Source organism: Ischnura elegans, chromosome 5, assembly GCF_921293095.1.
Source record: "Ischnura elegans chromosome 5, ioIscEleg1.1, whole genome shotgun sequence".
Taxonomy (NCBI): Eukaryota; Metazoa; Arthropoda; class Insecta; order Odonata; family Coenagrionidae; genus Ischnura; species Ischnura elegans.
In genome coordinates, this window is record NC_060250.1 from 26,555,917 (window position 1) to 26,582,381 (window position 26,465).

General features: G+C 40.2%; 1 protein-coding gene across 4 annotated transcripts in view; it reads right to left on the reverse strand.

Moving 5' to 3' along the window:
- LOC124158615 (serine-rich adhesin for platelets-like) overlaps positions 1 to 26,465 on the reverse strand; it is a 304,427-nt gene that overhangs the window by 82,438 nt on the left and 195,524 nt on the right. For all 4 annotated transcript variants that reach the window (XR_006864847.1, XR_006864846.1, XM_046533784.1 and 1 more), the window contains exon 6: positions 8,626 to 8,735. Coding sequence is in view for 2 of the 4 variants with exons in the window: in XM_046533784.1 (XP_046389740.1) it covers positions 8,626 to 8,735 (110 nt within the window). In the remaining 2 variants the exon portion in view is untranslated. The remainder of the gene's footprint in view (positions 1 to 8,625; positions 8,736 to 26,465) is intronic.

Genomic DNA, 26,465 nt, shown 5'->3' on the forward strand with positions numbered 1-26,465 from the left:
CTACTCGCTTCTCTCTCGAATCGATCCCTCTCATCCCGACCTCCTTCCCCCCCCGCCTCCTGAGCAGACAGACGGCGAGTCACACCTTCCCGTGACTTAATGAGCTTTTCCGACTGCGGTTGCCCACTCGAGAGTGCACCCGCCATTCACGGCAGGCGAATGCGACCATAAAAAATCGTCCCTCTCCCGAATATTTCGTCGAGAACTTGCAATTTTCTTGGGTTGCGTTTCCCTCCCGGCCACGTAATTTTGAATTCATTTCTCCTTCTTATTGATCGTTTCGTTTCTTTCCTCTATAATTGATGGAACATTTTTCTTATTTAAAGAAATACCGAATGATCATTGTAGGTATCTAGATCTAAATTTGCAAGGTTTAATGAAGCGTTACAATGTGTTGTAAAAAAGTTGAAGTTAACTTTTTTATCGTCTAATTTTTCATAAGGTTGTTTCATAAGGCGAAACAAAGTATCATTTTACGGGTAACATTATGTAGTAGGGCTTAGTTATGAATGGTACAGTATAAAAACAACTAAATAATATGTTGCAATTTTTATTTTTTCTTTGATTTATGAAATTAAAATAATAAAAGATGTATTGCATTTAAATATAAATCGTCGATTTAAATCAGACTAAGCTAACCGAGATTTTTCTTTTTAGATATTGATAGGTATTTATTGTTGAAAGTGGGGAGGGTAACCCTGAGAGTGAATGTCAGTAAGTGAAATATATTCTGTGAAAAGGGTGTCTGTGAGCATCCGTAGTTGAATTGGTTACCACTAGAGGTTGTAATAGTCGAGAAAAGTCGTCGAGGACGAGATAATTTTCCCGTGGAAAGGCATCTCTTCCATTATACTTTGGAATTACAACAGTATTCCTAGCAGATAAACAGCATCCCACTCTATAACAGTACCAGAACTTGAGTATTTTTAGGGCGAAAAGCGTACTTCTTGGTATCATATACCTGCCAATTACCTTGTAGGTCTTTTTCATGACGCAAAAGACAACCTGATCACACTTGGTGAGGTGATGGTGAGCGATTGATAATGTGATGGGATTGAAATTTTCTCGACGAGTTCCAACTGCAGATGCATCGAAGGGTCGTCCAGGGAACAGTTCCCTTTCCTCGATACGAGGCAAGCTAGTCACTCGATGGAGGTAGATAAAGCAGGTTACGCTCAATCCGGACTGAAATCTGCGAGTCGAGCCTATTCTTCGGGCAGGGGTGCGTCGTCTTGAGAAGGAGGTATTCGAGGATGCGGTTAGTGCGTGAGGAGGATCTTTTCGAGATGGAGGTCGCTGACTTAGCTTGCTTCCCCTTGCATGGCGTCATGATAACCTCGGGTGATATTTCTAAGGCCCGACGGCACTGTGTGATTCACTGGTGTGACGTTCCGTGGCAATAAATGAAAATCAGACGTGAAAACATACTTATTTTGATTTCAGTCAAATTTTTCATCAACTGTTATACCTGTGTGTTTCTTTCTTGCTTGACGAAATAAAAATGTCATCCCTTGCAATGCATCTCCCAACCCTTCACGCATGAGTGAGTTACTGTGAATATGCTTTTTTCTGGGCGCGCACAAAATTAAGGATTTCAAAAGAATGGCAGCATCATTTCACGTAACCTTTTTGTTGTTTCGAATGTTTTCCCTCCTTGGCAGTTTTTTGTGAAGAGGGACATGAGGGTACGCATGAGCTGCGCCTGAACAGGGAGAGGGTGAGAGAAGAACAGTGTGTGCCCTGCTTCCTTTTTACCTTAAGGGTCCACAAGTTCCCTCGAGTGGGGGTCGCGGGGGAATCCTCATTCCCTTTAGAACCTCGACCCCCTCCTCTCCCAGCTACATTCGAGGACCTGAGCCTTTTCCTTTTACTCGACGGCGCGTTTGAGGAGAAGGGACGACCGAGTGGTGCGTAGGGCGCTACGCATGCTCCGACCCCCCTTGCGATGAGTCCGACAGAAGGTAACATTTACCTCTACTCTTTCTCCATATTTAAGTCTGAATCAAATGATAATTAGTGTCCGTGAATAGCGGCCAATTCAGCTTCAATTATCTCCAAAAAAATGGAGGAGGTAAATAAACGGAGACGAGGAACAATGATATGCCGTAAAAAAGCTAATAAAATTAAAATTACTCCCTTAGTAAAAAAAATAAGAACTAGAAAGGCTGCTTCATAGAATAAGCGCATAGTCCGTCCAGAAGAGAAAGCAAAATAAGTGATGAAAGCTCCATATCCAAGCGATTATAATCTTAATTACCTCTTGGGATCTATCGATGACCGAAATTTAAACCCCATGATTATTCCATTAGAGATGCAGCATCTTTCGCATCCCGGATCGCAAGGAAACTTAGACGAAGAGGAGGAGGAGTGACGAAGTGCTGGATATGGTGGGTGAGACGAGGTCGCTTCAAAATGAAATACGGAGGATTCAGACGGTATGGACGGAGTCCTGAGCGGAGAGGGGATGTTGAAAAGAGTGTTAGAGGGTAGAATTTTTGGGTAAACGATGGAGAGGTTGGATGAAAATAGGACTTAAGTGTAGAATAAAAGGGGATAGGCCTCATTGTAATTGAAAAGGGAAGGAAGACTTCCAGAGTACTTCTTAGATACTCCATGAAAACCTACCTTAATCGGTGGAATACTTTAATAATAATATCTAAAAAATTCATTTTAACATGAATTACTTTATGGACACTCATCACTTTTCTTATCATTGATCTCGTCCCGATTATCGTCCCGGAAGACATCACTTAGCCTTGGTCAGTGCACATAGTGGAAAAACTATCTAAAAGCCCCTTATAATTGAAGTGAAATGAGGTCTTTTGAAATTGAGGTAATAGATTGAAATTGTATTTTGTAAATTATGGAAAAAGTGTCGGATTATACGACTGCGTTATCAAGAAACTTATTTCTTTGGTTCTTTTTATTCGCGATTCATGAAAAAACTATCATTGGAGCTGCATATTCCATGTAACAGGGATTGGTGACCTTCTCGCGGCTGATCTAAACAGCATGTCATCTTGAAAACTTTGTATTCTTTGTATTCAATTGTATTCTTAACATAAATTTTATTTCGTACGACTGTAGTTTCATTTACAGAGCGTCATCATCCGATAATACTAAGTTTATTCAAAGTTCAAGATGAGGCATTAGTTCGTCAAAGTGACGCTTCACACAATCGTTTTGTAATCAGTATTGCCATTAGCAATGCAAACACTAGTATTTCTCCAATTTTTTTGTAACTACTTTCAGGCATGCGCAATCCTATTAGCTATTTCACTACACGAAGTGACTCACGTCAGTACACACTACACGTGTGTCCAGCGTGAATTAGTTTCGGGTGTCGCGTGTTGCCTACGGATTTCCGACCCCTGCCTCAGTGATCGTGTTATTCAATCTTCAATCTCTCGAGCCCTTCTGGCCTTCAGCACCAGGGGACCTCGTCCTTTTTTTCTTTGACTCGACGGTGCGTGTTGGTGGCAGGGGTGGTGCGTGGGCAGCCTCCCCCTGCGTGAGGAAGCAGCGACAGCAGCCCTTCCTTTTCCTCTCGACGAGGTGAATAGGCCGAGTGGATCTCTCCCCCTTGATACCGCCCCCTCTCCTCCTTGCTACCACTCTCCTCTCTCGAGTGGGCCTCTCTCTCTCTCTCTCTCTTCCCCCTTCCTCCCTCTCATCTCCTTTGTTCTCGCACTCGCCTCATGTGTAGACATGCACAGACTCCGGGAATTATAAGGACCAAGAGAGGGATGTGTAGTGGCTCCCGCTCTCCGCCGGGTTTTGACCGAAAGTCATATTCGTGGGCCGCGTCTCCGTCGTCGTCGCGTATGAAAATGAGGAGTGTGTCCTCCCTCTCTCCCTTTCCTCCCGTGTTGGTTTTTATTTTGTCTCCCTCAGCCCATCGTGTGCAGACGAGTCGGAGCGTGCCCCTCTCGAGTGAGACTCTTTACTTACTCAGGTGAATGTCACGAAAATACACAGAATCACCAAGCTGTCCGGATAGACTGTTTAAATTCACGGAATATGTGAACGCGATGAGAAGACTTTTCACAAATGGAACGTTTCAGGTGTAATTATGTGAAAAATTTCCATGAGAGAAATAAAGAAATCCACCTTATTTCACTTTATTAAGTTTAATTAAAAACACGACCTGGGTTTCAATACAGCGGGTCATCATCAAGTTTGATGAAGAAGTTCACCCGAAGGTGATACAATGTATGGAAACGAGTTGTTCAAAGTTGTTCAAATCAAAAGAAACGAGTGTTTGATTAAAATTAATTTAGTATAATTAGCAAGTTTTATTATTTTTCAGCATGACTGGAATCATGAGATACAAGCGGATCATTATTTATTCCTCGTTTGCATGTCAACAAAGTGAGTTACAATATGTAATAAAAACATAACACACTTGTAATGATATTATGCTGACTTCCACTGAAAAATTTTATAAAGCTTATTCATATTCTCAAGCGTGTTTAGGAGAAGTTGGCCGTTTCTTTCAATTAACCTCAAGATCAATCTCAATAGGCCTCCTTGAAAAATGCCGGGATTAGCAATGGCAACCTTCACGTGGCTGGTAAGGCATTAGCCCCACTGCTACCGTGGCTGAATGAAAAAAGTAAAAGAAGAATATTTGTTCAAAAAGAATTGATTGAAGACTTATAATTAAATTTGACCCATGTGTCTTGGCTGTGAAATGCGCTGCTAGACGTATTTTGGAAATCTTTGTTTCGTGACGGACTTTTGTAAGATGGAATACAGAAATCAGCATATTCAAGACGGATAACTAAAAAAGTGGACGGAATTTATGCTTTTCATAGGCCAAAAAAAAACAAAAAAACAAATGATTTGCAATATTTTGCTTGGTCATCGAGAGACATTTTTTTCGTTAACTGTTCATCTAGTTAAATAATTTAAGCATTTTTGCTTTAATTATTTTGTAAATCACACGCTTTTACATAATTGTACACTTTTTCTCTAGGTACTGACGTCAACATTGTGTTAGACAGCGCTAGTTGGCAATTTTTCCTCGGTCCTTGCGTGTTTGTTGCTTGTCTTGCAAGGATTTGGAGAGGTTCCAAACATAACAGCCTCATCTACGAGGCCGAGTGTTTGTCGAGGGACAACTACCGATAGCTCATCCGAAAGTACCAACATTGACGGCGGAAGGTAAGTGACATCGACCTACCATATCCTGTTGTCTTTTTATTGGAGACGTGGAGACTAACCTATTTAGGCTTGCAAAAGGGACATCGCAATTCTGGTTTTATCGATTTAATTCCACTGCAAAAGTGTTTTCAAATTGCGATAACTCGTCTCGACCTTTTTCTCATCCGTGTTGTCGTTGAAAGAAAAAGGGTGAAAAGAAAACTTTTGGCATTGCGGTACATGCCACTTCCCTATTAGCCTACATTTGTTGTCAGAAGTCCGTCTTGGTTAACTATGCGAGAGTAATAATGTTCCTTCTTGCTTCCTTTTATAATATGTATTTATAAATATGGAAGCATCATATAGAAATTCTTAATCCGACCTCGCATACTCTTGCAACCTCATTTTTGAAATTCTAGAGACACTACTGGCAGATGTAACAAAATAAATGTTTTCATTTTGGTACGTATTTAACGACTAGAAAAGGGAATGTCGAACACTGAGAGAATAAAAAAATATACCTAAGACAATAGAATCAATCGAAGAAGTAAGTCGTGATCGTCGATTGCATATTCATTTAAAGTTGAGAAACATGTACCAATATTAAATGCGAATTGGTAATGCCTTGATTCGAGGAAATAAATATTGTCGGAGGATTACCCTTGATTGAAAAAATAAGAGTAATAATAATCATATACCCATTTCTTCCCTATAAAGGTGAAATGAAATGATAGGGAAAACATGGAACTCGAATAAGAAAAAATCTGTAATAGTCATTTTGATACTTTAATATGCATCAATATCATACACAATTCCAGTAGTCAGACGTTATTAAAATGTTAAAGCATTTATATGATCATGGTATAAATCGCGATATGCATGCATTCGATATTGAAAAGTTTGAGTCACATAAATACGTTACGGAAGGGATATTGCTATTAGTTCAGGGAAGAACAACTAGAATGAATAAGCATTCTCAATACATTAAATCTTTCAGCTATCCGTCTGAGTTTATGATTGTGCTAAGTAAAAATAAATATTTTACACTGTCGAGCATTTCATTCGAAGGGAAAACGAGGAATGTAGTCGCTAAGGAAAGCAAGAGATGCAGTCATGCACTCTTTCTCCCGCGAGGAGGTCATTGGCGATGGGATGTTTGCCCGCCTACACACCCGCCTGTCCTGTCCGCTGAAAGAACCACCGGCGCCACGTAGACACCTGGCGGGCTCCATCGGAAACAATCGCAAGAATAACACTCTTCACGTTTTCTCGGAGCTTTGTTGTTCTTGAGTATTTTTATGTTCAAAAAAGAAAGCCGCTCGCAAATTGAAAAGACTTTAGCTTTCCTCGTACGGAAAGCGCTTGCTTAGTCACCACTCCAGCAGCGAGAGCATAAACAATGAGGGCATTATTATTATAATCGACGGGCGGTGATGCCGCATCGGGAAAGAGGGAATATCGAGTCATTCAATACCGTCGTATTAGGAAAATTTCGAATTTTCTTCACGTATCTGTGTCGATTTTCGTTTCATGAGAATTTCCGGCGAGACAATAATGTCCTTCTACGGCTTACGAACGCGCTTTCGGCATTCAGATATCGGACCGTCTCTGAGGTTTGCTCCATATATTCCTATTTTAAAGACGACAGAGGACATTTTGAAGGTTCCTTAAGGATGGGATCCTCTCTTTGCATCCTTGTGTGCCATTTAATGAGCGACTAAAACTCTTCCATAGTAAAATTAAAAATGATTCATATTTAGTATTCAGCCGCTCATGCCTCCAAATAAGAGAGACATGATCGGTGGCATGTCTGTGATGCGGTGAGGGTAGGCGTACTTGATCGACGAATTACACGAACTGGTTGACGTGAAGTGGCCGCACTGTCAAAACGCGGGTGGTCCAGGGATGAGGTCCTTGGAAGCCATCCATCTCCTCCCCCTTCAACTTTCTCCTCGTCGGACAATGCTTATGTTCCATATGTAATTCCGTTCGATAGCTGTCTAACTCCCTCCCTGCTTATAAGCCATTCATTTAAAGTAAACGAGCGGGCTTCCCCCGCTCTTTTCAATGCAGGTCTACTGAGGGATAGGCGCGTTTCTAATTTTAAAGTGTAGAAACAAAGGCGGGGTCTTATGTACAAATTTAATTGGAATGTTCATGTACAAATTGAGGTCAGAGGACCTCTTTAAATTGGAAGTAATTACACGCACTGTTAAACGCACATGATGACTCATACTTACGTATCACCAGGAGACTTGAATGTGGAATCAGCCGCATTTTGATAAAAGTTATTTAAAGAATGCGAGATATTGCTGCAAATGAACAAATACATCAGTTTGTGCGCCGTTAACGTCAGGAATATTTACCGGTTTTTTAATTATTATTTAATAACCAATTTTAGGAAACAATAGCAATATTTAGGAAGTAAGATATGCCGTCGCATGTTCTCTGATAAATTCTGTGCATTTTGGTACCTCATTTGTAGAATTTGGTTGCGTATAAGTTGAGAAAAAGGTATCTATACAGTAGAAATAATATAGAAGATTGAACTGGGATCCCGAGCGAGTGGATTTGCGTGATGAAATGCAAATCACGTAAAATGTTGAACGAATTGTTACTTCAATACCAAAAAAATTAAATACCATTGTAAAGATAAAATTTTGGTCTTTATTTTTATATATTATTGTAATCCGTCAAACTTTTTCCGAATTATTGTCTGTTTTTATTTCACTGTTCGTGGGGTTTTGTGTTTAGTGCATCAGTTAGTTGAGACACAGAATTTTTAACAGAGTAATAAGTAATAAATGTTTTATAAATATATAAAGAGAGAATTTCCGTAAAAAAATGATTTGGTCAATAATTTTATGGATTCAGTGGTAAATCTCACTTAGTTTCCTAGAGTTGAACAATACTGTGTTCAGATAAAATAATTTGTAATTTAAACGGATACAGCAATTCGATAAAGAGAAATCTAGGACCAATTTTTATGCTTTCCCGTCGGTACTTCGGTGCGTTGTTGGCTCTTTTCTAAAGATCACATGCCGAAATAACTGCAGTTGTTTCGCAATGGAGTCCAACAGTATTGGTTTTCATTTAATTAGAAGTTGTGTACGGATTTCGAATCTTGTCTTGAAGTATTTGGGCAAAAAATGATTCCGTAGCGAACCACCCATCAATCCTCACGTTGTAAATTGAAGCATTTTTTTTAAAGCCAATCATGCTGCGCCATGCGTCTCAATGTAAATATTACGTTATATAAGGAATGACGTGATGGAATATTAGTTAAATGACACACTGCAACGTTTCCAATGAATTTATTTTCGAACGTCGCGTTTCGCTGTTGTCTACATTGTTGATGTAGCAACGAAACGCGTCTTGCGAAAATAAATTTAGTGGAAATATTGCAATGCCTTATTTAACTAAAACCAATGTAAATAGATAAGCGTGATTAGATTAGAAGTCATAGTGAGTTATACTTACTTTGATTGGAATCCCTCGAACTCTTCTGGTTGCTCGCTGATGGCTGCTTCCAGATCGAGATAAGCCCCGTAGTCTCCATCTCTGTACACTTGCAAGGCGACGTCATCCAACTGAAAACAAAGAAGAGAAATACTTAGAAAAAGTTTTATTACGTTAGGTTGTTGACGAAGAAAATACATGGGCAATTAATTTTGCAAGCTGGAATTGCATGGTGGCTGAAATTCAGGCGAAAAAGCCTTTCACCTCTTAGCTTACCAGCAAAGTGTTAACGTTTCGTAGTTTTAGTTGTAAATTTAATCTGTTAATCCTATTTTCGCTATTTCGAACTTTAATTTAAAGCTTGCGTAAGAGGTCAAACCGCAGAGCATACATTCGGGATAGCAACTGTTGTTCAGGATTTTTCATCATTGTTTCAGGTTTTTTGCTATCGCTACAGAGCGTGTTTATCCCTAAAGTATCAAAATCGAATCCACTTATGTCGGATACACGTACATTTAATCCAGATTGCCTCTTTCGCTTTGTGAAAGGCTCTGGTACCTCTGATTGGAGTGTATTATTTCGTTGTTCCCCTATACAATAAAAGACTTCAATCAACGCTTGGTGGTACTCAGTACTCACATCTGATTTTTTTTTCTGTTTTTTTGTTAGCGGTTTGCGCCCTCATACTCTTCCGCCACACAGCTCAGCTATTGAAGCGGCTTACGAAGTAGAGTGTTGGTGTAGATATATCAGGAAAGTTTTAATCATTAGATCCACAATGAGCATTTTCGTCTTCTTATTCCAGAGGAACCCGGATTTTTCCTCTCTCGCAGCCCTTATCGGGAAACCATTCTTCTAAAGTTTGTCTTTCTTTCCTCGTCGTGACTTGCAGTCTAATGGAATATTTTTTATTTCCAATTTTAATTTTTTTTACCACTAAACCCCATTATTAACACCTTAACAATGAATTATATTTTGAAGTGCTACTTGGATGCAAGAATCAAGACTTGTGTCTTAAACTAACGGTTTATATATTTATTGCTATTCAAAGACAATTTGGATTTATAATGGAGATTTAATTTTGGTATGTATCGGTTTAGAGTAAGAACAGGAGAAAACCACCTGCTGCGCGATTTGCTCCTTGCCCGCCAGTGGGGAAAAAAGATCTCTCTATTTTAGAGGTCAGGGGAGGGGAGTAGTCTCCTTTCGCGACCTCAGCAGCAGCGCGCAGTCGTCATCGTCTCACGCGCGCGCGCGCCGTTCATTGATGGATCTCCACGCTTTCCATTCGGACGACGACGATTCGGAGACGGCAACAACAACTCTCCCTTTCGATACGCACTCCCCTCTTTACCAATTCGGGCCCAGAGAGAGAGACTCATACGGTCGCCGCCGCCGCCGCCTCATTGGCGACCAAAGGACATCCTCGAGCGCATACCAATCAGCCTCATCGTGGACGAGTGCGAGAAACGTTCGTTTGCGTGTGCGCATCCTTCTGTATCGACGACAAGGCCCTTTCTCGACGAGATACGACGGCTTTGCCTCGTGGGAAAAGATCGTGCGTGCGCCCAGGCCACGTCATTTGTCTTTTGGGAGGGGGTGGGTGGGTGGACCGCCCTGAATAAAGGGCGGAAGGGGGAAGGACCGTTAGGATTCGTGATCGGGTGGGAGTCTGAGGAGAGAGAACTCGGAGAAGAGGACGGTTAAGGCGAGGAAACGCATCCTAAAGTCCCGATTACACGCTCGTCCGTTGAATCATAATGCACATTGTCGTCTCGTCGCAAAACGGTTTCGGTATAAAGACGAGATATTTTATTTCCATTGCACCAAAAATGAATGAAAATCTTTTCATCGTCACTGGTCAACAACCCTAAGATTGGTTTGACGCATCTCTCCAATCAATTCTTCTATAAGATAATCTTTTCATACCTACGTATTTCTTCTCTTTCACATCCATCTTGACCTGTTTCATATATTTCATTCGAGATCTAACTTTTCTGTTCTAGCCATCTACTTGTCCCTCGACGAATGTTTTCATCAGGCCATCATGTCTCAAGATATGACCTATAAGGTCGTTCCGTCTTCTTTTCAAGGTTTTTATGAGGCATCTCTTCTCCCATATTCTTCTGAGGACTTTCTCGTTACTAGCTCGGCCGATCCATTTATTCTTTGCTGAATAAAGGGTGTTCTCCATTCATACACCCGACCGGCAAACAATAGAAAACGAAAACTGAGACGCAAGTCGACTTTTGTCGTGGGATGGAAAGTGCCCGATTACTCAAAACGCCAATAAAAAATATTATAGCACGATTCTACGATTCATATAATTCGATTCGATTTTGTCAGTTTTAATATTTTTAATTACGGATTTGGAGAATTATATTTTTTATACTTATAGTAATAGTAAGGAGGGAAAACGGTGAACATCTCAAGAATTTTCTGGCCGCCAATGGTCCGGTTAATGCATGTGTGGTAGTTGCGACATTTTTCGGCAGAATATCCGTACCCTGCTGACTTATGGAAATATTTAATGCGACTATCGTTCTCTGTGAACTAATTGGAACATTGAACTGCATCTTACGGGGGATTTCTTCTAGAATGGAATAATTAGAATGATTAGACTTTCTAACTTTTCCCTGAGGTAGCGTTGCCTTCCTACCCGATCTTAAAATTCGCAACCATTCAATTGCTTAAGCCTCATTCACATGACGATAGTTCCAGCGATTGTCGGAACTATCGTGCATTCACACGACGATTGTTAAAACCTATGATGCCCTCTAGTGCTGGCATCTAAAGTGAACGGGAAATTGACTGTTAGCGAAGCTGTTGAGGTATGCAGGGACAAGTTATTACTGTGTTCAACGTGCATTTACCGAATAATTTTTCTTCTGCTCATATTCTTCCTTCCTAGGACAAATCCATGAAAAAATAGAGCTTCACGAGCTTTTCGTCATTCTCTTGTCGCTTCCGTTTCCGGTCTCCCAGCGCCTAACCATCGTAAAGTGGCAACGTTCGGAACTACGCCAACTATTGTCAGGACATGCATTCACACGACTAGTTCGGCCAGCTATCGTTAGGACGATCGCTCAGGCAATCGTAATGTGAACGAGGCATTAGGAGTCCGGGCCGTTTAAAATTTAGTTCCGAAGAGATGAAGAGAGGTAGGTTCATATTATAACAATCCTAGCATTATTACTGGAGCCATCAGTTTCTTCCGTTCCCCCGCAGTTCCTTTATGGCCCTGATCTTCTTGATTGTGTCTTTTTTCACCTGCGCCCAATCTCATCTCTCAGTCTTGGTAGAAGCTGGGTAAGTCCTTGCCGGATAATCCTGGAGTCGCGGGTTCGAGTCTGGCCTGGGTGAGGTTTTCACCTTTCAAGACATGAGTGTACATGAAATTCTGCTGATGCGGCCCCTCGAAAGCCTTAACAAATATTACGTCTTCTAGGATTCTAGGGGAAAAACGGACCGAGAACAGAATCGTTATTTATATTAAAATTAATTAATAAAAAATACTCTTGTTCTTCTTCGGGGGACTTCTTTTTCAGTTCTTGCCTCCCTTAAATTCCTGACGTAATTGCTTTGCGTAATGTCATTGACCACCCACCGGGTCCTTCTCTGCCGTATGGAGCTCCACACGGCCTTCTCTTCTCCAACACTACGGTACAACACTTCCCTCCCCACTCTATCCGTCTATTTGATTATCATCGCCCGTTGGCAGTAACAGTTATAATATAATAATAATATTATAAATAAATAAGTAAATAACAAAAATGTCTTTAGTGATCACAGGTTCCCCCAATTGCGATTATTTGAATATATATGGAGAATACGTTTTAAAAATACCCATGCTCAGGCGGGACTCGAACCCGCGGCCATCGGTTTGGCAGGCGAGGACTTAATCCGCTGCCACCGAGGCGGGCCTAGGGTTCTGATAATAAGAGTGCCACTACTCACTCTAAATGTTTTCACGTGATGTTTCCTGGAAGATAGATAGGTACTTTGAACTTAATATACTCCTACTAAGAGCCAGCAGCATACGAATTAAAGCAGGGATTCCGGTCACCAATATGAGTTGTCAGGGATGCCGACTTACAAAATATATTTGGGGGGCCCAAACCGGGGATCTTGCCCCGGGAAATTTTATAAGTTGTGAGTTTTTAAGCATTTTAGAAGAGTCATATTATCAACATTAGAACCCTGATAACTCGAATCTCGATATCTGAACACTCCAAGGAAAATCGACAAGCCTGACACATTTTTCCCCACACCCATAACGAATTTTTGAGGGGACTCGGGCCCCCTCAGGCCCCATGGAGTCGGCGCCACTGTGGGTGATCTGATGTTGTGGTGACATTGATTTCGAGGTGAGAGACAGTGTGGTTACGCCACCGGAAAAAGGAAAACATCGACGGGCTTTGTCTTTGTCCTTGGTTTCGCCGTCGGGAAGACACGTCCGGAGGGAGAGGCGGTCCTAGCCGTATTAATTTCGCGGCAATGCAAAAAGCGCCTTCGGTCCCACTATCGCTGCGAATTAGCGCAATCTCTCGTGTTCCTCGTGGGATAAAACTCCTGCTGCAAACTCGGTTTCCTTGTCTTAATGATGATGCTGTGTGCGTCCCTGAGAACCTGAAACGACTTGAAATGGCATTCTCCCGTCAATAGCGTCGGGCAATCAAATCAATCCATCGGCCGAAGACAGATTTCAATGAAGTTCTTCGAAGCCTTTTTGTAGTCGGGTAGGGGAAAAAAAATCCCTTTTAGCATTCCATCGGTTTACCGTGAGATGCAATGGAAAGCCAGCGACCACGTCGAAAGAACTCCGGTGGGCGGATTCCTACTTCCCGCTATGATCTGAGGAATTTCACTCCATTGCGCTGGGAAAAACATTTAAGTCGGCCGTGAACTACTTCGATAAAGTAAGTGGACTGCATTTACCGTAGTGAAATCACTCTGTTAAGTGATACCGACGGAACGGTAGCGTTTGTCGCAATTTGTTTTATGGTTGGAAATCAGTCTTTGTCCTTCATATCGGAATCTAGGCTTTTAACTGGAGGAAAGATTTTTCTCTTGCGGTACGATTTTCTCCGAAAGGAGAGAACATATTAACAACTTTTGCCTCATTTTTAATGGAAATCCATGATGAATTATATAAATATGATTCTTACTTTTTTATAACATAAATGATCAACCTGTTTCTGCACATTTGTGCCGTACGATGGTGATAATAAATTAGAGCATGACGCACTTAGATTTGTGCATGTAGTCTACCGAGAGTAGAGTTATTGGAGATACCGTGAAGTCTGGTCGTACAAGCCAGATATGTCAAAAGTAAAAGAAAGAGGTTGAACAGTGCAATCGTAAAATGTCATTTGAACACAGCTGCATAATGATTTAACTTTGTGAGTAAAAAATTTCGTTGACCACTGCTGTTTGTACTCAGTAGTCATTTTTGATATTCTTGCCTTTTAAAATGTGTTTGCTTTCTTCAAAGCTTCACTTTAAATTTCACTTTAATCCATTATGTGACCTTGTCGTTTGAAATTCCTATTTCGGCGCATCTTTGGTGAGTACCTACTCCCGTGCTTAGTCGTATAAGAATGGCTCCAATGTGCTGCAAATAATAGGTTAGGCAGGATAAGAATTTGCTGAAAATTTCATGCAAAGTTATTGAAGTCGGCCGGAGATTATACTTATCGTTTTCGGAGTTATTATTAGTAAATCTTAAGTATTCTACCGATTAAGGCAGGTTTGTATGGAATATATTAAAGGTATTCCGTTAGTCTCCCCTCCCTTCATTGACTTCCCTCTCCATTTCACAATAATGCCTTCTCCTTTTCATTCTATCAAAAAAAAACCTATTCTGTTCCTTCCTCTCCCTCGTTTACCCAAAATTCTACCCTCTGACATTGTGGTCAACATCCACTCCACGCTATGCTCTAAAAAAATTCCCCTTGACCGGGAATCGAACCGCGGATCTTTGGCATTCCGGGCCACTGCGCAGATCACTACGCTATCCAGGTTCCCTAATGCGAAGTTTATTTATTTTACACAGCAAGGAGGGACGCCTCTCTCTGGGGCCAGGAATCGGTCTACGAGTTGTTGGAGCTCTTCATATTGTTGGCCGTCGAGGACTCTTGCGGAGCAGGGAGGACGGCCTTCACCGCGTGGCAGGGGGCCTCCAAGTCGATGTTCGGCCCCCCATCCAGAGGAGGGGATGGAATCGCCCTGGGGCTCGGCTCCTCCTCACCCTTCCACCAATCGATTGGCGGGCAGATTGAAAAGAGAAGTGCACCATCGAAGCAGCATGGGCTGTGGAGGGAGGATAAGGAGTGCGGTTATGGACAAGTGGAGGCACGGGGAACTTAATTTGAAGGTTGAGCACGCGCTCTTCTCGCTCCCGTCATTGCTCTTCTTTTCCCACTCCTTATCCGTAATCCTGCATCTCCCGTCGAATCTACCCTGGGCAGTTTACAAAGAAAAGCCCCCACTCCGTTACGTAGCTTGATTTATGCTGGCTTTCCGCTCGCTTTTTAAAAAGTTTTCAAAATTATCCGCATCTCGGCGATGAACGAAAAGCGATTCATTTATTCCCAGTGTTTGCAAATAGTGTATTTGCAAACATGAGTAAAAGCATTGAAAACTTTTGATTTCAATTGATTATATCATATCGAGTATTATTTTCGGCATATATATCCTCAATTATAGCTTAATTCCCCGTGACATTTGGATAGGTCTAGAGTCAGTGTCGCGAGTTGTGGGTAACAGCACACAGAGGTTGACTGGAAGGTCATTTATAATAATATTCGTAATAAGATACTGCGGAACCTTTTAAATCATTTTGTCACCGTGATATTTTTACAAACCTATTCTTGAAGAATACTAATTATTTTGTTCTTAATAACTTTTTATGGCTTTTCACCATCCAATCCTTTAATAAATAAATGAAAACTTCAAGAAGGCTTCAAAAGAATATTTCCGAAGGAAGGAATATTGCGATCATTTTTGACTAAATAGTGGCAAGCAATTTAGTAATCTTAATATTCAAACCATTTACTGTAAAAAGATATGATTTAAAAAAAAATCTTTTGAATATTATTGACCCTATTTAAAATTTCAAAATTAATGTGACGAGAAAAAGTGTTTCTGTTTTAAATTTTTGCTCACTAAAAAGTAATTACTTGCCGATAGAATAAAATTCGTGAGGGGACGCGTCAGTTCCCGCTTTTCCATGGTGTATTGCTCGTTTTAATTAAATTATCTTCTTTAAATTGTCAGGGTGTACACAGTTAACCGTTGTCAACATTCATCTCTATCCCAAATATAGAATTTTTACTTCCTTTAAAATGCTGAGGTAAACTTTTCATAGTCAAGATACCAGAAAATGTTGACTAAGGTCTATCCTGTGTGTGCTGAGAATTTCAATATGATAGTCAAGTTTTTAACAAAGAACACGTGGCGAAAACTTGCCGCCCGATCTGGAGTCATCCGTCCCCTTTAGAAGGGAAGCGTGCTACAGATATGGAATGCATCGGGAAATAGTGTTATGCACCCGTAGGATCGAGACAATGGCAGACATTTTCCGAAGCAGTTCGCAAGTATTAGCGACGAGCCGCTTTGAAGTCACCGCGACGGTCTTGCTCTTCCTTCTCTGATCCTTTTCATTTCTTGCGGCTTTGCGGCGGTGGAGCGACTCCATTGTGAATGCATTCGAAGGCTGCGTCGTCCACTAGAGAGTCTCATAGCTTGCACTGCTATATATAAATGTATAAGATGAGCCCCATGCGGCCGCATCCATCCAGACAATGCTCACCACGACATCAACTCATTTTCACGCTCGCTTCGTTTGTTATTTCCCCCCCTCCCCCACTTGAGGAGTAGTCTTCGATTACGAATTTTCTTCCCTTTATTTTTATTTAGCCTGGTTTACACGTCAATGTTGCTTGCTATGATAGCAGCTCATAAGCGATATCTCGCCACTGTTTTCAACGCAGAGTGTCCCAAGAGTGCCTCAAATCGCTTCGTGATAGAAGCGGCAAAAGAAAAGAGATGATGGACTCGAAAGAGTGTTTTCATCTCCTCTTCCTTGTATGAAAATAATAAATTTCGGCGTGCGATTGATCTCTCATCAGAAATTAATTGAGAAAAGCTTTTGGTATCTGTATTTTTTACCTGCGCATTTATATTGACGTTAGTCGCTCATAATCATAGCCATCCGGCAACTGCGTTCAAATTTGAACTGCTTCAATTCCGTTAATAGGACGACCACATCCTCAGTAGAACAGGCAACTGAAATCGGGTCCTCTCAGAATCTCTCCGTGGAAAATGCGTAGTAATTTTCAATGGATAGAGACTCCTATCTCGATTTTTAAATCATTAATGTTCTCATTGTCGATGTAATGTACGTAATAATTTGCCATTTCTGTCTCATTGGCAACCACCTAACCTTTGGGGCTCTGGAAGAGGAGCCACGGTTGCTATGTTATTGTTTCTCCAATGACTATTATCATTTGATTTTATGCCTATTACTTTCATCCTTTCAGAATACTAACCCTTTTCCTGAAAATTAAATTAAATTGAATTCGATGAGATATTTTTAGTATTTTCATCCGATGCTCATTTTTTGGGTTGAGAATCATACGCGAGATTTTATTCGTTTTGATTTATTTACTTCTTGGAAAGCTAGTATGTATTGTGTTATAATGAAGTGCTATACATCTAATGAGGTTCTTATACACTCATTAGATATACGTACGATATCACTTTGATTTTCAAACTTAAAAATACATATAAACGCACATGTATAGTTATATATTAGTTAAAATCAGAGTGTCCTTACAATCGGGAACAAACGGTCATTGCGGGAACGATGTCTGAAGAACAACTATTTTTTTAAATTGCTCTTTCAAATGCGCTTTTTGATTTGTGATATCTTTCAATTATTAATTTTAAATTCCCTGAAAAGATATCTCAGCATGTACGAATAGAAATGAAAATCTTTAAATGCAAGTTTTAAGTACTCAATTTTGTTTGCTTTATAAGTTAACCGTAGATAGGGGCCTAGAATACTAACCCCTCCCTTTCCGGCCGGCCTACTAACCTGGCCGTCTCCCAGCAGACAAGTCACAGCATTAATCGGGCATCCAATAGAGGAAGAAGGAAAGGTTTTTTGATAGGAATATCGACGGTCCACTTGTAATTAAGCTTGGATTCCTCGATAAAATTTAGCTGTGGGCGAAGAGAAAATCGTATTCTCTACCAAACATCTTTGGGAATCCGGCAGTGATTCCGATCTATGGTTCCAGATTTGTGGTATTAGTTCTCGAATGTGGTGGGTGTATCACGGATAACTCCGAGTGATTTTTAAGCATATTTATCTGCGGCATTGATCTCCGTTAGCTTTTGTGGCGAATCTCTGCTAGCGAGGGTGGAATGACAAAGGCGCCACCTCCGCAATTATCCTCGTTATCGCTTCTTGTGTTTTTGCTTCGAGGCAATCGACTTCCAAGGATAACTCGATTAGCGACGCTCTAGAATATGGCTTGTGGTTCGCTTTATTCTAATTGCTTTTATTCTGAATATCGCGGAAGAATAGCTACGACGCTCTCTCATTATACGCTTTTTTCCAAAGTAAAATTGAAAGTTGTTTATGCTTGCGCCACGCATCCTCTGTGCTTTTTATTTCCATAATAACGTATACGATGATGTAATTTACGGGGAATATTCTTGATCGAAACTGATTCAGCTAGTTTGCTTGTATGAGAAAAAAATGTAACAAAATCCCTCGAAGAATAGCAAGTACTTGGGACAAATTAAAAAGGATACTAGAAGGAAGAATGACTGGGAAGTTCTGGAGCTGGAATGGTATAGGGTGAAATGAAGGGCTGCGTTATACTAATCGTTGAATTCAAACGCAGCGTATGGATACAATGAAGGAGCTTTCATCGCGGTTGAACAACTTGAGACAAATTCTCGGTCGAAAAAAGTTTTGCTTTCACGAATGATATCCATTGATGCTAAAATGTAAATTAATGTTACACAGGATGTCAACTGCTGATTTGCCTCGAATGGGTGGCCATTGTCATGAATATAACATGATTTGACTTCACATACTTTATTCATTTACTTATATCTCAGAAATTAAAATGGTGACCTGCAAACGTTTTATTTTGATCGTGGTTTACATACCATAACGAAGATTATATCAGGTCGCAGGCAAGAGCGTGCCCAAGATAAATATTTCGAGGGAAAGGCATGGTTGTTGAAGTTGTCACATTGGCTTATAAAAGATTACTGAAACTAACATTTTAAGAACATTAATCACCGCGTCATTGGTTTTTTAAATTATTTCCATGAAAAAAGTTATTTTAGTTATTTGTCTTACACTATTTTCATATCCCACGAGTTTAAATAAAATTTGTTCAAAACTTGCGTCTCAATCTAGTGGTACCGATTTTCCTTAAAGAATTTTGCAATTTTTGTTTCCAGGGGAGAGGCAGCTGCTTTCTCGGCGTATTGTATCATGGAAGGTTACTCGGGATTTCCATCGGGTCAGGTTTTTCATCCCGGCCGACGTTTCGATGAGCGAGTCGTCCAGCGTCATCAGGGCAACGTCGGTCGGCCGCGATGGAGAACCTGACCCGGTGGAAATCCCTAGTAACCTTCCACGATTAAACCAGGTGTTTGTAACCACGAGATTTATATTCTAGCTGTAATTAGCATTTTTCCTTGATTTTAAGTCGTGATAGTTGCCTACTTATAAATTAAAGTTGCGAATTACATTTCTATACAATATAGGATGGAAGACCCAATTTTTTATCGTTGGCTAGAAGCTAGACGAGTTAATTTTTGAAATTCACATGAGTATGATATTGTCTTCTTTTCTCGGTGGTCTAATTTACTCCGAGGGCATTTCTGACACCCATCCGAGGTGTATGATCAGCATGGGCAAAGGGAGCAATACATTTATTATCTGGGCGATATAATGGGATGGTTGCGGGGGGTGGGACGATGCCAGGTGGGGGTGGAAGTCGTCTGCCCCACTCAGGGACACCCGGTTGGCCGATACACTCCACGCACGCACACGCTGTCTGAAGCTCACGCACGCACCACTCAAGGTGATAGAAAGTAAGGTGGTCTCACTTCGCTGTTTACGTTTCGGCGGTGACGTCACGGCCGACACCTCGCTCAGCCGCCTGGCAGGATTAACATGCTATGCCCGGGTTTTCCTGTCATATTTATTCACATTCTCGCCTTTGGGCTAGATATGTCGATGAAACGGCTGTGGGGTGGTGGAATTTATATGTATGACATTTGAATGCGTTCAATAGAATAGTTTGTCATGAACGAAAGGTATTTTTTTAAAGTGAATAAATAAAGGACGACGCCGAACGGCTGCTATTTTTGATTTTACGAACAGAATTGCCTTGGCCGAACTGAAAAAGCGGAATTTCCGAAGAACAACTGAAAATGCCATTTTGAAAAGTAATCCTAGAAACTCGTGAAGATAAAATTTCGTAACTACTAAGAGTTGTTTCTAAAAACTAGCATTTGTTGAGTCCAACTCTTCCCCTCTCGCCTACCAGAGTGAATTCTTATATACTGTCTTCAATTTTCTGCACCATTGTCGTTAACTATAACCATCTAGCCATAATACCATGTAGAACTTTAACGCAATTAACACTGTAAAGAGTAAAATTTGTGTTTATATGCATTTGTGCAAACGGTGATTATTTCTTTTAGGAGTCATTTGAATCACCAATAGTAGTTCCTAAGGAAAAGGTAATGAAGGGAAAACTATAAGCGTGCTTCAGTCAAGTTTTTACAGGACGTTTTTCCGTACATATTTGAATAGTTAACAGTGTAAATCTTTTCTAGAAGTACTAATATTACCTTCATGGCTCTGAAGTAGCAATGCTTAATATGGAATAATTTGAACTTGGTAAAGTATTAGCTGAGGAACAAGATCGAAGAGTTTCCACACACAACCCAGACGGCACAGGAAGTTTTCGTACCTAAATACGAGGGTGGACAATCAAGATACAAAAATCGCGCTTAGGAAGTTACTTAGAAGGTTTTGTTTCTTTATTTCCTTTAATGACGAAAAAAGATGCAAGAGGACTGGCAAATTCATATGCATCGATAAAATTGTATCTCATCGATAAAACTGTATTCGGTCTGGGACTATTTTCTTTCGCGGGTGGTGCCATCTGGTGCCATCGTGCCCTATCCTCCTAGAAAGATCACATGCGTTCACAAGCCGTTGGAGATCGCGTCGTTTACGTCACGTCTCACTACATTTCAGGGATTTTTGTGGTTAAGTTAGTGAAGAATAGAGTGTCTGGTAATGGTGAAGTTTCCCTTATTCTTTAATTTCATTCACTGGGCTTCAGAAACGTGTTTGTGAGATATTTTTGTTAGAAATGCCTTTCGTGTGTGTATTGTCGGGATGTAATGGAAACTCCGGGACATATGGTTCAAGTTTTTAGCTCTCCAAAAGATCCTGAGTTGAAGAAGAAGTGCATTTGGGCGATAAGAAGAAAACATTTCACCCCTACGAAAAACTGTGAGGTATGTACTCTTTCTCGCTGTAATTATTTGGATGTAATTTTAAGTCAGAAGTGGCTTCGGGATGTTGACGCATCAACATCCCGAACTATTCAGTACTAAAAATGGTGATTCAAAATATTGTAGCAGCAATTCTTTTGAAAATTCTTGCATTTTAGTTGTCTTTTTTGTATTAATTCATTCGGTAAACGTGTGGTTAAAGGAGAAACTAGGAATAAGCTGCCAAGTTTATAGGATCGAATATTGCTTCTTAGCTTGCCCTATGGTGTATTACACGTCGGCTTTCATCATTTCAAATTATCTTATGCTATAGTTTAAAACAATAAAAATATCAGTCATACAAATATTTACTATATTTACGAGCCTAGTAATTTGATTTCTCATGCAGAAATACCAAAAATTGGAAATGATTTGACCTAATAAGTTACATGGTATTTTATTATTTATTAATTTTAGGTGTGTGAGCTTCACATTGCACCATTGTGATATCAGAAAGTAATCTGTGGCCTTGGACGAGAAGACGAGGAGAAAATTCTTGCTGAATGGAAGGTGCCCAGATTGGAGGAAGGTACCATTGCTTCACTGTTACCTGTCGCCAAGAAGACAGACATTGTGGCAGAAGTGACATATTTGTGGATGTGGATTTGATTTGTGCAAGTTGGTGCAGTGATAGTGGACGTTCATCGGAGAAAGTATTGACGATAGTTTGTATGTATCGACCAGTCCTCTTTTAAATAATTTTCTATTCGAAAGAGAATAAGAGTAATTGTTTCGCTAAATTAGATGTGGGATAGAAGAGAAAATTGGAAATATTATTGTGGTTGACAATAGAAAATACATAATATATGTATTGTATTTCTGTGGGTTTTTTCTTTCCTGCCTCTTTAAAATTTCTTGCGGTGGTGACTTCATGCAAAGTAAGTATAAAATCGGAGGTGTGATCTAAGAGATAACATGTTTTATTTTACAAGTGTTTATGCTGGTGATTTGGCAGGACTTTAATTCATATTTTTAATAGGTTGATACATTTACTGCAGTTACCTAGGGACTTTTACTCATACCAAATAATTTTTCAAATACTTTAGCGCCTGATATGGGTAAGTTTTAGTAGCTGAGACTGAACTATACGTTAATTTTTGCTTGCATTTTGATGAATTCGATCATACTAATAGCAGATGTGTCAGCAATCCTGTTTCATCGGCAATTTTTATTTAAAAATCTTATTTCGTCAGGCTTTAGGGTAAGCTTTTTAATGCTCGTGGGCTATGTGATGTCTTATTTTGTGTCAAAATTAATAAGAATTTACTCTCATTAACATCTCAAGGTTTCCAAGTAAGTACGAGCCACTTAACAATGCTGGATGCTGGTGGTGCGTGAATTAGCCGTGAGAATCTCATTTTTCGCAGAGTTATTTAAGTGGCCGAGTAAGTTTTGTAAGTTCTCAATGGGTAAATAATACTATATCATGAATTCTAATTACCATGAAAAACTCACAACCGACAAAAACTTTGTCGGTCGTGAGTCTTTCATGGTAATTAGAATTCATGATATGGTGTTATTTACCTATTGAGAACTTACAATTCATTCGTATCAAGGTTCTCGCTACGGTCGGTAGTTATCGATTGTGTTGCGTTCGATACATTTTTCGATCGTGCGAGTTACGATATAACTAATTTCGACCTAATCGACTGAGATTAGCCTGAGTGCCGTGTTCCTGCGCGCTATGTATCCAATCGTACGTGCTTAGTAGCGGACATTCACATGCTGCGTACGCGCTTCGTCGACAGGCCGCGAATGGTATGTATCCATTGACGAAAAGCGACGGAGCGGCACAGTATCCCCTTAGTCAATGGGTACTATGTACATACGAATTAGATACGGAGGGTTCTGTGCCGTCTGGGAATTTTCAGGGAAACTTCCATTAAGATAGTACAATAAACATAATTCGAGGAATTTTGATACAAATGTGGTCAATTTGAAGGGTTAACCATCACTATATCATTACCCAAAATAAGACAGAAACAGGTATGCAAACAACAAGCTAATATGCACTATAAGTGCTTTTCAAGAGATTTGGAGCATGGATAAAAGCTGCATCAAATAAAATCACAGATGGAGGAATTAAAAAAGAAAACAATATACATATTTCAAACTTATGTAATATACATAAAACAGCAAATTTTACATTTATACAACATATGCAAAGTATGCAAATTAAAAATAAATCTCAAGTGTAAATGATGGAACATATCTATTGATATAGTTTCAAATTAGGAAAAGAATCATGAATACGGGATTAAAGCCACCACAAATCTTCCATTGTTACTGGAATAGCTGAACCTGTAATTAAAAATGTGTATAAATTGGTGAGCTGCACTAGAGGAACTAAAAAATGAACTATTCAACAATTTCAATGAATAGCACCAGAGTACACCAAATTTTCAGTCTCATCAAACGTTGTAAAACCTCTTGATTTGTATCAAACATGCTATTACTCGAGTGTCTATTTCATCATTCACAGTCTGTGCTACAGGAAAACTAAGGTTGGGCAATATCAATTTGCAGAAAACATTCTGCCAGTCTAATCTAATGCGAAGATGGTGATCTTTCTGCCAACAGAGTCTTTCCCTGGACTCTTCCCTTCTTCAGCTTAAGAGCTGAAAAGCATTTATGCAAGAAATCCATGATGAAGACATAGTGCATCAGGCATAGAAGAGCATCCAGCACAACTATTCAAGATAAATAGATTAACAATAGGAATAATGCCTCAAATAATATAATCACAACAACGCAACGATTTACATACCTATGGAAGGATATTTGAAGTCCGCTCTTCTTAGCTTTGTTAGAGCTATTACCACAAGTAGCCACCGTACAACGCATTCTTTATGATGCTTTTACCACGCAAAAAGAGTAGTAAATCGGCAGTATTAGTCGGGGAGCGCAATATTCGTTGCTGAAGAAACTGAATTCCCATGCGGTTCATCCGTCGAAAATGGCCGGTGTCTGCCGTGACGTCACAGGACTTCGGCAAGGGAACTGAGACCACCTCTCCTTTACCACCTTGCGCACCACTCACTCCCTCTCAACGAGTCTCGCCCCTCGCTTTGAATGACAAAAGAAGAACGAAAGTAACAAGCTATAACTATTGAACGCGGGGACGGGCGAAGGAAATGTAGCGGAAAGGATCGAGTGGCCACAAATAGCAGTTCTCTGGGAGCTAGAAATAATGGAGAGAACGCTTATTGATCATATAATAAATTATCATTTTAGTTTTGCTTCTATAAATGGAGTTTTTGGCGAAATTTTTGGACGTTAAGTCCGTTGAATTTCATAAAATTTCTTTCTAACTGAATAAAACTTGATTTCATGTTAAATAATGCATTGAAAAAGGAAATTTGAAAAGAAAATATTTTCTAGACCCCTTACAATAACTTTTTTCTTGGATATTTAGCGTCAGTAGAGACTTCTTTATGTATATTCAAGGATAAGTATTACATTTTTTTAAAATCTTATGTTATTACAAACCATAACTGCCAAGAAAAATGTTCCTAGTGTCGCACCCTTACCATGAGGAGCTTCGCTGAATATGGGGGCCTCACTTCCAATTTTGGACGTTACAACTTGGCTGCAGCAACTTCACATGCATCTATCTTATGGACGCTGATTGTTTTTTAATAAGAGAAGTTAGAAAAATGTTTTTTTGGAGTATGAAGTCTAAAATAAGCAACTATCCGAGGTGCATTGAGAGATGAGAAATTAAGCATATGCTCACGTTACCATCTTAAACCGCCCGCGTAGAAAGAAATCTCTTGGAAAAGTAGGCATCGAGCTCACGTCGAGATCGGTGACCATTGTGCTTGCGGTCGTACCTTCCTCCCGTATCATCGCGGGTAACACCGATGGCGCCCGGAGCAGGTAGGCACCCATCTCGACCTTCCGTCGTCTAGCTAGTGGTATAGCGCGTGCGCCACATTATAGCTTGTCCCACGCACCGCAATCCGCAGCCACGACACCCAAGGGCTTCTATTTATAAACAAGCCGACGATGGGAGCGACAGATTTTCCAGTCGGGAATGAAAATTCCTCCGGACCGTCCGTGCGTTTTTTTTCTTCATTTCACCGCCGCAATCGGCATATAGTATTCCTTTCAATGCCGATTGCGTCTCGTTATATTTCCCTCCTCTCGATTTTCCGGAACCTGTTCCTCATCCCTTGAGTGTTCGCTCCTGAGTCTTGTTGTTTGAAAGATGGAAAACTCCATTAAACTGTGAATTTCAAATTAAATCTGGGATTTCATCAAGGAATATTATTGAGAAAATAAAAAAAGTATTTAGAATGACTTTGAAAATCTACGATGACTTAAAAATCATATTGGACTCACCTAAGTGATTACTTTAAAATATCTTTGAAATTCGACAAAATTACGTCGCTATTTCATCAAGATATTATAGTTGTTAACAGAGTTGGAAATGAAAACCCCTCCGAGCGATCCCCACTCTTTTCTTCATTTTATCGACGCGCAATGCGCATGCAGTATTCCTCACGATCCAGATTGCCTCCGGTAATATTTTCCTCCTCGTGGTCCCTGGAGCCGCTTTTCATGCATTGAGCGTATGCCGCTGTGTCTATTTGTTCGAAAGATAAAAAATTAAACCATTCAGTCTACAATGTGCAAAACCAGGCGTTATTAGCTGTTCGTTGTTACAGTTTCTTCGTTTCTCATCCAAAATTCGGTCCTTCGTGTGGTGATTGTCGTCCCCCGTACGCCATCGACTTTAAGTAGGTCAGTACCTAAAGGTTTCTTTTTTCGGAAAAGTTAATGACGAATTGTAACTTCATCCCTCTACTGTGGAAATTGCATCAAGACGCGATGTGTAAAATACTCATTTTTATGGAAGAACTGATGGCATTTTACTTTTCCACTACATATGCTTCTTGCTATAACAGTCGCTGCCTTGATCAGGATTTCCGATTGTTATTATGAATAACTCGTTATTAACTGTCACCAAAAATTTTCGTGAACAACTTCATCAATTTTTATGAAAAAATTATATCTGGTCCTGAAGATTATGCAAAGACCGTGGAACTTGTCGAAATATGTTACTTCGTGGGGCATGATTCATCGTACCCTGCAAATGTCGGCTAAGACTGATTTCATGCAGTTCTGATTACAAACTGTGAATTTAAAATCTTGGATATCATTAGCAAAAATAGTAGCATGCATTGAGAATGACTTCGATAGGCCACGGTAAAATAAACATCATACTGGAATCGCCTGAGTAATTCCTTTAA